Genomic DNA, 15,691 nt, shown 5'->3' with positions numbered 1-15,691 from the left:
GGCGGCGGGGCCCGGCGGCCGGGGGGGCTGCGGGGCGCGGAGGAGGGTGTCGCCTCGTGAATCCGGCTGAGCGCCCCCCCCCCTCCTCCCTGGGTTTCTGCGGCAAGGGGTGCTGCCCTGCAGCTCTTGGCACACTTCGTTTTCTAGCCAACAAGCACAGCAGTGTGCGCCTTCATAGTTGTTTCCCCCTTTAAAGTGCTTTACTGTAGTAAAGGTATTTTAATTCCTTTTAACAGTTAGTGCATGAATTGTTATTTACATACTCTAAAATAAAGATCCAAATCAATGAACAAACATTTTCTATTGACTCTGTCCTGTCACCACATCCTTGGAAAACTCTTAATCGGAAACAAATGAAAAGTTTAATTTTGACAATGAATTTGATAAATGGAAGTTTGATCATATGTTTGCTTAGAGCTGCTTGGGTTTGGGATGATGGGAATGAGGCATGTTTCCTGTTTGCGCCTTTTTATCTGGAAAAGTTTTAGCTGTCATCAGCATCCAAGGGGAAATGATGGAGTGCATCCCCATAGATACTGTTTCAGAGTTTAAGTCATTTGCGTATTTTCAGAATGCTATTCCCAATGTGCATAAACGATTTTTCAAAGCAAATGTTCTTTTTTTTTCTGATTACAATTGTATGCCACAACCCCAGCACTTAGGAGTAGCTCCACTGTAGCAAGTGTGTCAGGGTACAAAGAAGGGGTGGGGCAGCTAACTTTGATTCAGAAATGATGATAGTTTTAAATTTGTACACTTTCATAAACACTATATATATTTATTTTATGCCCTTGCTATTTCAAATTTTATTGTCTTTTGTATACCTGCATATTCTTTCTACGGGCTTACATCTTAAGTAATACATTGTGGTTTGAAACATTATGTGCTATCCATCCTTTTTCATTGTCTCTTTCGTTGCCTGTGCCTTTGTTTGTATCAGTAACGTTTTGTTGTTCTGGGTAACTTTTAYAGTTGTTTCTTATAGTTCTCTGCCTTTTATTTCTTTTAAAGCAATACACGTCTCTTTATTTTTCTCCTTGTAGGGACATTTTAACTTTTGAAAGGGTGACGTTTGTTTTGCAGATTCTGATTCTGGATCTGAATCTGATTCCGATCAGGAGAATGCTGGCTCTGGCAGTAATGCTTCTGGAAGCGAGAGTGACCAGGATGACGACAGGGAAGCAATAAAACCTAGTAACAAAGAGTTATTTGGCGATGATAGTGAGGATGAAGGAGCATCACATCATACAGGGAGTGACAACCACTCTGAAAGATCGTACAATCGCTCTGAGGCTTCAGGACATTCTGAGCACGAAGATAATGATCAGTCTGATGTGGATCAGCACAGTGTTTCAGAAGCTGCTCATGACGATGATGATGATGACAGAGGGCATGGATCAGATGAAGGCAGCCATCATTCAGAGGGAGACGGTTCTGACAAAGCACATTCAGAAGATGAAAAGTGGGGCAAAGAGGACAAAAGTGATCAGTCAGACGATGAGGAGAGGCAGCAGAACTCTGATGATGAGGAGAGGCAGCAGAACTCTGACGATGAGGAGAAAGTGCAGAACTCTGATGAAGATGAAAGGCCACAGATGTCTGATGATGAGGAAAGACTCCAGAACTCTGACGAGGAGAAAATGCAGAACTCCGATGATGAAGAGAGGCCTCAGATCTCAGATGAGGAGAAGATGCAGAACTCCGATGACGATGAAAGGGCCCAGCATTCTGACGAGGAGAAGATGCAGAACTCTGATGATGACGAAAGGGCTCAACACTCTGATGAGGAGGAACAAGAACATAAATCTGGTAGGACTGAATACTGTGGTAATAATTTGCCTCTTTTTTGCCAGTTTGATCTCTGTTGTTTCATTTATATTGATTGAAAAGACTCAGACTTAAATGTAAAGGCATTGATCACTTAGCTTTCAACTATGGTCATCTTTGTAAAGGTTTTTTATGCAGCTTTTTAAAATTCCTTATCATCTGAATCAACTTTATTAGTACAAAGGAATTCTAAAATATGTGGAACAAAATTCTTAATTTGCTGAGAATAATTATACTCTCTAGTAGAGTCTGCAAGGGGCAGTGATAGTGAAGATGAAGTTTTGCGAATGAAACGAAAGAAACCAATTGCATCAGATTCAGAAGTGGACAGTGATACAGAAGGACAAAAAGGTAACTGGTGGGGTTGTGTGCATGTGAGGCTTTTGTGGGTTTTTGGTTCATTTGTTTTTTAATCCTTGTCTTAAACTTGCCTCATTCATCTGCCACAGAGCTGATACAATTAATATTGTTTGCTATATAGTGTAACTATAATGTCACAGAAATAACAAAAAGGTACAGCAGAAATCCCATGTGGGAAAGTATGCACTGTATTTTTGATGGTTAGTTCTGGTTAGCTCTATCTGCCTTTCGGTTTCCTCCATGAAAGGTAGAACCTTTCTTACGTAAATGTTGGTTCACTCCTTTGTTTCTGAAGGAGGTAAAGAAATGGTGCATATAGTCAGAGGAGCCTGAGAGAATATACAGTGTTTTCTGTGATATTTAACTGTCTGAGAAATAGGTTTTGATTCTTCTCAGAAGTAAAATTTCCAAATGTATAACAAAGTTGCTGTTTACAAACATTTATATTGTTTATTGAATAAAAAATGAATTTTTAATCTTGATTTTTCTGTTGCTGTTTTTCAACCAGATACTCCCACTTAATAGAGCATTTCCAGGACAAACATAGCTTGAATCTTCAGCTTAAAAATACAAGGGAAAATTTTTTTGTGAGATGAGAGAATAATCTTTGCTTCATAAACATTTTCAATTTTTAATCTTTGTAGGTGATTTTAAGTGGTAATAAAGGCAAAAGATGTGTTAATCTTTCTTCTATGTGTGTGTTTGTGTATATGTATGTCTGTGTGTGTGTACATGCATATTTAAAAATAATAATTTTTCTGCTCAAGAACATACAGATGTTATGGATCTGTTTGGAGGTGCAGATGACATTTCTTCAGGGAGTGATGGAGAAGACAAGCCACCAACTCCAGGACAGCCCATTGTGAGTAGACTTGACTTTTGAAGTAATTGACCTGCCGTTCCACTTTGAAATTTGGAAGACTGATTGAGCTTGATACAGCTTAGTGAAAAAAAGGCCAACAACAAGTGCTTAAGTAAGAAGCAACAGATAATTTCGCCCTAGCTAAAATTATTATTAAAATTTTACGTGTAGCACTGTTAGATAGATTCATTTATCCATCTTCCCCCCACCCCTGCCCCACTTTTCATATATAAAAGAAATGTATTGATTGTCACCAAGTAAAGTGTGAAGTCATAACTGCCTTTGGTACCTTAGTACAGCAGTTTGACAAATATTTTCATTGTGAGTCCTGATGATAAAAGACAAAAACATTTTTTCATCTACGAAAGTTATCCCCAACTGTTATTTTTATGTCAGTTCTTTGTTTTCTGTGTTTCCTCTCCTGTTTGAAATCATTGTAAGTGGGGTATGAAAATGCTGAGTTTGATTACTTTCACTGAGAATATGCAAGTTTTTTTATCAGAAGCTACCTCCTCTCCATCTGTGCATATGGATGACGTCTTCAGACAAAATGCAAGCGCTTATTTTAACAACAGTGAGATTGGCATTTTTCACTTATGCTTATTTTGCTTTTTCATCATTAGGATGAGAATGGGCTGAATCAAGAACAGCAGGAAGAGGAGCCTATTCCAGAGACCAGAATAGAGGTAGAAATACCAAAAGTAAACACAGACTTGGGTAATGATTTGTATTTTGTGAAGCTGCCCAACTTCCTTAGCGTGGAGCCCAGGTAATTATGTGTTAAATACATATTTAATAGGCTTTTTTTAGTGTTTCACTATATTGCTTTTGTTTTAGTAGTAAATTAAATATGTTGGCCATATTTAAAATGGTTAAGATGCACACTTTTTGTGTGGTCAATCAATARTAATCTCCATTTGATTATTATCTAATCAAGAAATGAGTGATTTTTCTTACAAGTTTGTAGTTCAGCTTGATTGAGTAACTTTTCATCTTACCCCCCCCAAATATGCTTTAAATGAAAGTATATACTGTCAGTTGAATTCTAAACATAGCTTCAAGCTCTCAGAGATATGAAAGCAAAATGTACTGATTCATTCTGTACTGCTGAGTAATTAAAATTTTATTTTGAATTTTAAAATCAACCTATTTTTACCTGTGTGTGCTACATATACTATTTTAGTATAGAAGTTACATATATAAAAAGTATAAAAATATATACACACACACTATATATCACACACACACACACACACTCTCTCTCTCTCTCTCTCTCTATATATATATATATATAAAAGTTACTTTATGATTTATCTAATTCAAGCTAAAGAAATTCTCTGGATTCATACAGAGAAACAAAATAAATTAAGAGTCCTTTGTGATATTAGGTGTGGCCCTAAAGCCCACCTCAAACACTTCTATTGAATTGCTGTTAAATCCGCCTCTTGAGTGTTTCATCAAAAAACTTTATTGGAGATTTTAATAGGTGTCTTCCTACCTGGCAGTGCAGCATTGTTTCTGTCATATGTTAGTCAAATAATTCTTCAGACTGTCCTGCTATAGGCTGTTTCAGGAGAGAATTGTTAAAAATCTGGTTAGTGGCTGTAATCAGTGAGAGAAGTCCTGAGGATCTTAGGGGGTTGGTCAGATAGGACTGAAAATGGAATTCTACAGTAGCAGGGATTGTATTACTTATTATTTATTATTACTGTCATTTATTTTCCCTTTCAGCAACCTGGAAACTATTGGGAAGGAGGCTAGTAAATGGGCACTTCTTTTTTTTTTTTCTTCAGTCATCAGGTTTTTGAAGGAAGAGAGGAAAAATTATCTCTTATTTCCCTTTGTTTGGTTTTGTGATTAAAATAAAAAATAGAGACTTAAACATTGTACTGGTAGAAAATCCCTAATTCACCAAATTTACAAGATAATCATTTTTCTTTTGACTTTCTCTGTATAATATATGTATTTAGTTCCAGACTTAGTTCCAGACTAGTTCCAAACTCTGACCTCATCATCCTGATACTAAAGAAACAGTATTTTCTGAGGCAGACTTGCTTTCTTTACTAGAGCCATTTATAGAGTCTGAATGTTAGAAGTTGCTATAATTGATGGTAGTGAAGACACTTGGGTAGGTTTCCTGTGGTGTACAATCAATGCAGTAAATTCCATTACTGCAGAACTGGCTGTCTCACAGCTGCAGTGCTTAATGTTGTGTGCCGCTTATAATTTAAACATTTCAAGCACCTGTTATTTTGCACAACACTAGAATAATCTGAATAAATTTTTAGAAGAATAAAGACTGTGTTGTATAATTTATTGCAGACCTTTTGATCCCCAGTATTACGAGGATGAATTTGAAGATGAGGAGATGCTTGATGAAGAGGGTAGAACTAGGTTAAAACTCAAGGTATAATGTTAATTTTCCTATTTTCTTTCATAATCATCTAGCTATGTTTTCTGAAGTATATTTCAGATATTGTAGAATGGTGTTTTGAGTTATGACTCAGATTATGAAGGTGTGGGCCAGTTCAGCACTGAAGAAAGTTGGTCAGTGTTAGTAATGCCTAACATTTTCTTACTTAAAAAAAAAAAAGCTTAATAGCTGCATTGTGTAAAAGTCATCCCTTTCATCTTCCTTTCTTTGCATCATGCAGCATATTATCTAGCCCTTGTAACCATAATTCTTGACTTCTGTAGAGTATATTTTACAATTTTACAACAGTATTCCTTACTATGAGTTAAAACAATTTTTTGTTCTCACAGGTAGAAAACACCATACGGTGGCGAATGCGGCGAGATGAGGAAGGAAATGAGATTAGAGAAAGTAATGCACGGATAGTCAAATGGTCGGATGGAAGGTTAGTTTGGACTTTCTGCTGTTGAAGGAGTGCAGTAGTTGTCTTTCAGTGAAATGCCCTGGCATGCAAAATTAGAAGCCCAACAAAGTTTGAAGTCAGTTCTGCACAGCAGTAGTTAATTAAAAAGTCTCAGTGCTTTGAAAGTGTTAGGCTCTGCTTCGTTTGAATTGGAATATAATTACTGGCTATATATAAAAAGGAAACAGGAAGGCTTCCTCCGTTTACAAGTGAGGCAAACAGTAGAATGTAGTCACTTTATAAAGTAACCGATAATGTGAATCTCTTTTAAGCATGTCACTGCACTTGGGCAATGAGGTCTTTGACGTATACAAGGCGCCACTGCAGGGAGATCACAACCATCTGTTTATCAGACAAGGGACGGGTCTACAAGGACAGGCTGTTTTCAAAACAAAGTTAACCTTCAGGTAAATGTATGATTCCGTATCAAATGGTGATATTATTTTTGCAATGAACTGTTGTAACTAACATATAAAAATTAAGAGATACATTTTGTAAACCTTCAGAGCTAAGCAGTTTTAATAAGAGTGTGCTGTTTTCCACAGTCAGTATTTGGATAAGATTTTCCTAAGCTAGGTCTCCCAGTCTGAAAGGCCAGTATGCTATGCACTGCAGTATCTATTACATTTTTTTAAAATTGTATATATTTTAATTTACATTTTTAAGTGGAAGGCCCTCATATGAATCAGAAAGAATATTAATGCTCTCTGAAAGAAACCTTTTTTCTGGTTTATGATTGCCATCAAAATGATGATTATGGCTTGGGATATTGAACTGAAATGTGAGGATGATTATTTAGGCCAGTAATGGACTGTGGAGTGATTGCTGGGAGAGGAACTGATCTTTCCAGTATCTGTTACAGTGCATGTGACTTTTAAATACATAATAGCGCTTTCACTTTTGTGCAGATGAATATTTGAATTTGTAAGTGTGCCTGCCCAACAGTTGTCCTTAGAAATTGGATACATTCTTTTAAGAARTATTTAACGCCTACCAATTTTGTAACAGGCCACACTCTACGGACAGCGCCACCCACAGGAAGATGACTCTGTCCCTTGCAGATAGATGTTCAAAGACCCAGAAAATCCGTATTTTGCCAATGGCAGGTCGCGACCCAGAGTCTCAGCGCACAGAAATGATTAAGGTATTGTCACATGGGAATTTTTTTATTTGCTGATTTGATCTAAAAAATCACAAATATAATATAGCTGAACATGCAATGGCTTCCTGAAAAACACTGCATTTTGGAGATATAGACAAGAGTTGTTTAGGCATGAGTGTAGTTTGAGCATGCCATCTTTTTTGCTTTAAAATGGCTTGTTTTCTGGCTKGATAGTTTTTACACTGCTGTGAAGTGATTTCAAAAGCTTCAGTAGAATACTAGGTGCTCAGAGGTTTGGGGTTTTTTGGGTTTTTTTTGTTCCTCAGATTTTATACACTGTGTGTTTGTTTGTTTGTTTTTGGGGGGGACAGAAAGAAGAGGAGAGGTTAAGAGCTTCCATTCGTAGAGAGTCTCAGCAGCGAAGAATGCGGGAGAAGCAGCATCAGCGTGGTCTGAGTGCAAATTATTTAGAACCTGATCGCTATGATGAAGAGGATGAGGGAGATGATGCAATCAGTTTAGCAGCTATCAAAAACAGATATAAAGGTGGCATCAGAGGTAATAAATCTTACCAGCAGGTAAATGGGGCCTGTATAAATCAGATGGAATAATTTCACAGGAGAATCCTGGTAAGACTATAGTTTTACCTGTCCATTTGAGACATGAGAAAACATGAATTAAACTGGTATAATTTTTTTTTACTCTGGGGTTAGATTCTGCCTGCTTTTTGTGGGATGAAAAGTAAGAGAATTATTTTTAATACCATCCTTTCCCCACCAGTTTTGGATAAAGATGAATATTTATCTTTTCATTTTTCTTTGTAGAGGAACGTGCTAGAATCTATTCTTCTGACAGTGATGAGGGCTCAGATGAAGATAAAACACAAAGACTGCTCAAGGCAAAGAAACTTACTAGTGATGAGGTAAAAAAAGGATTTTTGTTCTTAAAAGGCTACTTGTTTTTGGTCATGAGCATTTCTTGCCTAAATCCAGTTCTTAAAAAGCTGAGATTTTTCTAGTCTCATTTATGCTGTGATGAATGTATTATTTGACTTGGCATACTTTCCACAGTAATTAATCATGCTAATTTCTCATACACTGCATTAATTCATAGACCTGAGTAATTTCTGAAGGAGGTCGCTAATATTATTGCTGTTTTATAAATGGAAAAATTAATGTAGAGTTATGTAAAATGACTTCACCAAAATTATGCAAGGAGTAAGAAAACATAATATCAGAATCTTCATGCAGTATTGTCTGCTAAGGTATGTATTCCTCTTCTGTTTATTATGGAAACCAAGGAAGCCTCTTCGTATAGCACTTCTGCAAAAACTGGGGTGCAGTTAATGCATTGCTAAACAAACATTATCCCTCACCCAAATATCATCCTAGACATTAGGCCATGATCAAGGCAAATGTTAGCTACAGTGGTAGTACTGTTTCTCCTAAAATTTTAAGGATTTTTTTTGTTTGTAATTGATCACTGCTAGGTGTACACAAATGAATCTGTGTGTATACCACATCTCGAGATTTGTTCGTCTATGGTAATGTCACTTTTCCTGATATTGCACTGTGGTGTAATACTTTTTAAAATTGACTGATACCATTTTTAAGATTAAAAACTTTTCTCATCCAGTGGCAGAAGTGGAACCAAGAAGTATGTGGACTCTATTCTCCATCAGCTATTCAACTATACCTCTGTATACCTTCTTGACCCTTGCTCCTCATCCTGAAATGCTTCTGTGGCAAAAAGCCACAAGACATTTACTGTGCGCCCTCGGGAGCTGAGAGGAGAGCAAACTTTTGAAATGGGCAACTGACCCTAGCTCCCTGGCTTACTGCTGCCCTGCTGCAAGAGGGAGCTGGTTTGGGCCCAGTCTTTGGCCTGCTTGGTTTCAGTACCCAATAGCTCACTTCATTTTAGACACAGGCTGTTCTGTATTACTGTAATCCTGCTTTTGATCAACAGGGTAAAGCCCTGAGTTGGAGCTGAGCTTCCACTTCTTCCAAGCCAAATGTGCCTTAGCAGAGGTAGTTTGGGCACACTTGAGCTCTGCTGATAGCCACCCTCACTCTGTGGGAGCATAATATACCCAAACTTACATGTCTTCATGGGTTCTTATGACTATCTTGTAGAATATAAAAGAAGTGTTATTACAYTTGAGTTCTAGTTTCACTAATCTTCCTGTCCTGCTTTATTTTAAATTATATTTTATTTTAAATTAAATATTTATATGTAGAATAACATACAGAAGCCTAAAAATACAGGAAGTTTGAGTAGGTCAGTGTAAGCTTTTGGAATATCTTTCAAGGCTTTATTCAACTTTGGCTTTATATCACCATTTCCCTTAAGAGATGATTTGAACTATTTCAATTATTTTAGCTATTGGCCTAGATTTCTTTGCAATTGATTTCCTTCAGTGCTTTCTAGTGCGCTAMCCTGATAGCTACTGAAGTAGCTAGCATCTTACTCTTAACTTTTAGGGGCTTCTATAATAAAACATGCTTTTCTTTTTAAGAGGATAATTTTGCAGTGTAGTTTGGTATGTGTCCTTTTAGTGAATGCAAATCAGACTTCTGTAATCACAGCTGCTGAAACTCTGAAATTGGCTTTAAATGACCTCTGTGTGACATAGTTTTCAGTATGACACATAACCCTGTACAGGAAGGAAGGAATAAGATTACTCTCATTTGCATTTCTATATTGTGCTTCATATAAATTTCTCATCAAGTGTGTCTTATTTCCCAGCTGTTGGGATGTTTGCTATGGTTCTACTCTGAATGTGTGTTCTTGTAGCTGTGATGCTATTCTTCTTACACCATCAGCTGAGCATTTGCACTAAAAGGCACTGTAATATGGAGGAGAAGCTAAAAGTAGTTTTTTTTTGAAATTCATGATTTTTTATTATTTGTTGAGTAAATTTAGTATTTCAGAAAATATGACACTATTATACTGGGGAGAGATGTAATTTGAGTTAGGTGTGTAAATAAAAGTAATTTTGTGAGCTCTGTTAATGTTTGTTAGTATAAATTTGAATTCTTTATTGACAAGACACTGCCAGATGTTACTTTTATGATACAGCAACATCAAAACTTTGCAATTCTAGTCTCTCAAGAGAAAACATTTAGCCAAACAGATTTCTCTGCTGCTTGGGCAATGATAGCCTCCATTTTAAAATTATTTGATTTAAAGGTGATATTCCCATCATGGCCACGGAGGGGTGCTGCGGTATTTAAAAAGCAGAAGAGCATAACTACTTATTTTCAGCTAGCACATATGGAAGTATGGCTTTTATAATATGTAATATTTTAATATACAGGTAGCATTGCACTCCCTTGTGCACGGATGTGCTTTTGTGTCCTGTCAGTCAACAGCACAGCACAAATCTTTGTGCTGGTAACAACTTGTCTTCAATGCTGAAAATGTCAATCTATTTTAATATACTTTATCACTAAGTGGCAAGTACTTCTGTTTTTGTTGTAATTAATGGGGATATTCTGCTAAATAGGATGATGAATCATTAACAATAGCCTAGCTAGATTACAAGAACCTGCTTGTTCTGAGGAAGAAGGTATCACTGAAATTCCCACCCTTGATAATTTCCATTTTCCATGCTTACTAATTTCCTCCTAGGTCAGATTCTCACCCCCTACTAGTTTGTTAATACAAAAAAAAATGTTTTGAATAAAAAATAGCTTATTACAGTTTTGAAAACCTGTGTTGTCTTTTGCTGCTTCTTAAACTGCAATTAGTATGTGCTGTTGTAAAAAAAAATAACTAAAATGGAAAAAGATATGAGGTTACTTAGACTTGAGAATATATTTTAAAAGTCAATTCTTTTATAAACAATAATTGAGTTACTATTCATTCTTCACATCAAAATTGATGAGTTTTGCATTAGCAACTAGTGAGATGTGATGTGAACAAACATTTTCATAGCATTCTGAATCAAACTGTTGTTTGGAAAGTTGATTTAAACTGAACTGGTCAAAATGCAAATAGGTTAAACATCAACCTGTCAGCTCTGTATTTGGGTGCTAGAAATTGGACATCTGGCCTCTGAAAGGCTTTGTGGTATTGCTTAGAGACACAGTACGACAAAAAACAAAAACAAAAAAAAGGTTGAATTCCAATATGAATGGGTTATGAAACAATTCAGGTCTATGTTGTAGGCTACTTGACTAATCAAAATCTTTTTTTTCCCCCTCCCTATTCTTGTATTCACAAATAGTTGTTTTCATAAATTTAGTATAAGTTCTAGAGCTTTGCACTGTGATTTGCTTCACCTGTTTCTGGTATAAGGGTTGACTTTACACCAAAAGGAGAGTTTTATCATGAAGTTACACATTGTCCTTCCTTTAAGAGATATGAGATCAATAACTATTCTACCTTATCTTCTTAATCTTTTTACCTGCAGAAAAACATTGTATGTTAGTTTACTTCACGCACTGAAAGCCTGTATTTTAGCATTTGAAATAAATGAGGGATTTTAAAATTATATTAAACCCCTCCGTATGTAAACTTAAATTTCTGTTCTTATGATTTTTAATTTGTACCCAGTTTACTCCATGGAGAGTGTAATACAGATTTTGGTAGTAGGCTTTTGGCACTGTTTGAAGAGCGTGTCCTTTAGGAGTGCATCTAAAATACCAAGGCATTATATTTCTAGAGGCTTATTTCAAATTTATCCACTTAATTCGTAAGTGCTGAGAATAACAGTGCACATGCCATAAATCCAGGTTATGATATCAATTACTTTATGCCATAGTTGACTTTGAAGCAGGTGTAGTTATATACCATTGAGGTAAATGGAGTTACAGCTGTATTATGGACCCTCTCCTGCTGGGGTCTGTGACCGGTAGCAATGTTGACTGTACTTAAAGAACTGAGAAATAGTCCTGCATCGGACTACCACAAATGGAAAGAATTAGAACAAGTAGTTTTGCTTTTCTTTCAAGAAATACTTTTTGGATGTTTTACTGTTCTGAGTTTTTGTTTTAACTTGAATTATGGGTTGGCTTTATTTTTCTTCTCTTTTGCCTTCAGGAAGGTGAACCTTCTGGAAAGAGAAAAGCTGAGGATGATGACAAGGCAAGTAAGAAGCATAAGAAATATGTGATCAGCGATGAAGAGGAAGAAGATGATGATTAATATTGAGATAGCACAAAAGCTGATTTTTTTAATATATATATTTATATATATATTGTACAGTTCTCTTACAGCAAAAGTGTAAGTAACCATAATGGGGTTATTTTGATAAAGACATATTCCATTGACGTCTATGTTTCTGGTGTGAATAAAGTTTTCTGACTTTCTTTTATTTTTAAAATGCTTTATCTTTATTGCATCAGCTGTTGCASCAGGCATCACAGTGTCCTTTTTTTTTATCTTGTACAGTACATTTCAGTTTTGAGAACTGTAGTAAGTGGTTACCCAACTGCATTAATCACTGATGTTAATAAGTTTATTAGGAGAAATCTTTATAATCTTCATAAAGAATGCTTAAACGATAAGCCTGCTCGACGAGGATATGGAGACTTAGCTTATCGTTTTGTATGGAGGAGTTGGAAGAACATATGAGTAGTACAGTACAATACTAGCTTTTTCCTAGACATTCATTATTTTCAGGTGACTATGGACTGTACATTATTATGCTGGTATATTTTAATGACTGAAAATATTTCTTAACCTGTTTGTGTAACCTGTGAAGTTGCTGCAGTCAACTATATTTAAAACAGGACTCAACCCTTAACCTAGAGTTGTAAACTGTTCACATTAAGACATGTATTTTTCATTTTCTGAAGTCTGGAACAAAAATCCCTCTCTTGCCTGAGAGTTAAAAGATAATAATGAGCATATGCTAGTGATGTAAGTGTTAGAGCAAAAGCACTTATTTAAACAAAGTTGAAAAATTTCTGCAAGGAGACATGAACGTTTCCTTTAAAAGGTGCTGGGAACCACAATGCAAATATACATCTTAAATACAATAATAGCATTTCATAATGTCATATGATCCTTATGGTGCTAGTTCTTATTATTCCTGGTTGGCTTTATGAATTGGTTTGCTGAGCTAGGAAGTTATTGGAAGAGAATATTGTGAACAGAATCATTGCTTTTTTTGCATTATTTCTGAACACCTTAATTGATTATGCAATGCCAATTGTAAAGTGGGGAAAGGCTGCAAGTTTAAGAAGTATCTGAACTTTTCCTCACTTTTGTTCTAAGATTAAATATCTCGTAGGTAGAGTTTCCCTAGTTGGTGAGATAGCATTCAGATGTTATCTGTGTTGCTTTTTTAACAGACTTTTCACACAGTCCTACAGAGTTTGGATGTGACTTGAAGAGATAACAGAAATAAAAAGAGAACTAGCTTAATACCTCTTTAAATGAAACCATTGACTGATGCTGTAGAAAGCTGATTGTGTGGATTTATGTTACATAAGACAAAGTAGGTAATAGTTGTGTAAGAATGACTATTACCCATCTCTGTCTTCCCCAGCTGAATCTTGCTTTTCTGTAAAATGATAGAAGGTTTGAGTGCCACAAGGTGAGCATTTTGCTGTCTTGACAGTCCCTGGTGTCTTCCAGCTATAGCTTTTAACCTGGACATCTTGCTTCTGTCACCTTTAATTAGGCTAGTAGTTTACCAAAGTACTCTACCTCCACTTCTCCTGCCTGGAAGGTGCAGGGAGCAGTCTAGCTGCAGCAGCACAGAGCTCTGCATGTGCTAATATATTCTATTGAGGAGCTGCCTGCAGTATAGACATTTGCAAATACGGAAAACAAAGTGAAGAATTTCTACTCAGGAATTTGAGTGCCTGAGAAACTGTTATTATTWTTTTTTTTTTCCCTGTAATTGGACTATTATCTAAGAGTTCCTCTCTCCCTTTAATGTACGGATAACACCTCTTTCCATCTGCTGGAATTTTGACCCGGTAATCCTCTTAGTTTAGACCTCTGCTGGGAGACTGATTCCCTCCATGAGGTTACCTGCTTTGCGCGCATCGCTTTCTCAGGAAGAAGCCAGCTGTACAGAGATGTGAATGTAACATGCTGTACTTTCACATAAAAGCCTCCCAGATACCTCTTAAACAACAAAGCTGGCATATGCAACACACCACAAGTTCACTGATCAAGTGTTTGCTTTTATGTCAGTTTAATTAAAGTGTGTTGGCTATTTTTATTTTTCCTGCACTCCTAAGAGTGAAAACGTGTTAATCACTTTCATAGGTTTGATGCTGACTAAGCCTTTACTTACTAAATGGCCTGCTTCAGCTTCCAAAAATGAAGATTTCTGGGGATTAAAAAGATTAAAATAAGTATTTTTTATACTGTCTTCTTTTATAAATTGCTCTTTTAAAGTCTTATTTAAACATGGAATTTTAGAAACAGTGTTTTCTGAGTTTAATTTGGTTTAATAATCATATTGTAATTAAAGTCATTTGAATGAACTTAGTCTTATCCACGGTATTTGTTAGTTATGAACTTAATGTATAATTTTATTTAGCTTGAAGACAGTTTTATGCCATTAAATTAAAAATATTAAACCAAAAGCAAAATGGGTAAGGAGAAGGGAAAGGAATGTTTACTCTTGTGCTTGATGAGTCAGAATACTTCTTCCAGGAAGAGTATGATTTGGACTACTTCCAAAAAAAAAATTCCTTTGAAGAGCTGATCTTAAGCTGTCTGAGTACTAGATTTACTGTGCTAGGATGTAGGATAAACTTTCTTAAAACAGTTGCTGAAAGATGTTCTTGACTATTTGGTTTTGTTGTTGTTTCAAGATATTCTCTATGCTTTCCAACTGTTAAACTGGCATTTTCTTTCTTGTACTGGATAGCATTTTCCACTATGCGTTTTTCTCCATCATAGCTATGCAGCTCGGCGTTGTTTTCATGTTGCAGCACATCTGATGGATTGCTACCCACTGGAAGGAACAGCTGCCCATGCAATCCTTCCTCCTTCCTTGCAGCAGGTTTGGTGATGTGTATCCCAGCTCAGTGAGTCAAAAGTAAAAGCTTGCTAAATTGGCAGGAAACTTCTGCTGAGTTTTTGAGTTTTCTGCCACGTGGACCAACTGAATTGGCTTGTTGGCCATGTGAACATCAAAACTAGCTCAAAAAGTTGGTGTGATCATGAGTTAAAGGACATGGAAGGATGCTTTCTTCGGCCAAAGTAACCGTTGGCTTGGCTGTAGAAGGAAGTGAGTAGTTTCCTATTGGTGTATCTCCCAGAACTGGCATACTGGAAAGTCAGTTGTGACTTGAGGCGGTGCAAGGGGAAAAAAGTAGAGCAGGACAATTCCTGTGTATCACAGCAAGTTCTAGCTCAGCCCTGATGTGAGGCTTCAGCCTTAGGAATGTGTTAAACATGAGATGGTGACTTTCTTATGAAGTCACGAATATGTATTTATTTCTCAGCCAGTGGGCATAGATGTCCTAGGTATCAGCCCATTCTAGAAGTGTGCTTTTCTTTAACAGCTTCATACTGTTAATCAAGCTTTCTGAGTGTCATTGAATGCATAGAGATTGTTACATGAGAATGATTGAAAGTTGCTTTTTCTTTTAGTAAATGTTCTTTCAGTTTTGCTATAAGGGATCTTGTACTGTACACTTGTGAAAATTAGGTAGGCTTTTCTAACTCTGAGGCACTTGTGCCTGTGGC

The 15,691-nt window shown here is 36.3% G+C and overlaps 1 protein-coding gene across 1 annotated transcript; it reads left to right on the top strand.

Annotated features, from left to right (window-relative positions):
- Positions 1-1,061: 1,061 nt before the first annotated feature.
- Positions 1,062-14,478, top strand: LEO1 (LEO1 homolog, Paf1/RNA polymerase II complex component; the record flags this gene model as incomplete). The annotated part of the gene is made up of 11 exons (XM_026060682.1): positions 1,062-1,809; positions 2,071-2,178; positions 2,955-3,049; positions 3,673-3,818; positions 5,372-5,456; positions 5,813-5,907; positions 6,198-6,332; positions 6,934-7,069; positions 7,399-7,585; positions 7,852-7,949; positions 12,074-14,478. Coding segments are annotated over 11 exons (1,938 nt in total), but the record flags the coding sequence as incomplete, so codon positions are not given.
- Between the last annotated feature and the right edge of the window lie 1,213 nt (positions 14,479-15,691).

This window comes from Apteryx rowi, unplaced genomic scaffold (assembly GCF_003343035.1).
Source record: "Apteryx rowi isolate R43461 unplaced genomic scaffold, aptRow1 scaffold_17, whole genome shotgun sequence".
In the NCBI taxonomy this organism is placed as follows: Eukaryota; Metazoa; Chordata; class Aves; order Apterygiformes; family Apterygidae; genus Apteryx; species Apteryx rowi.
This window is presented reverse-complemented; position numbering and strand designations above follow the sequence as displayed.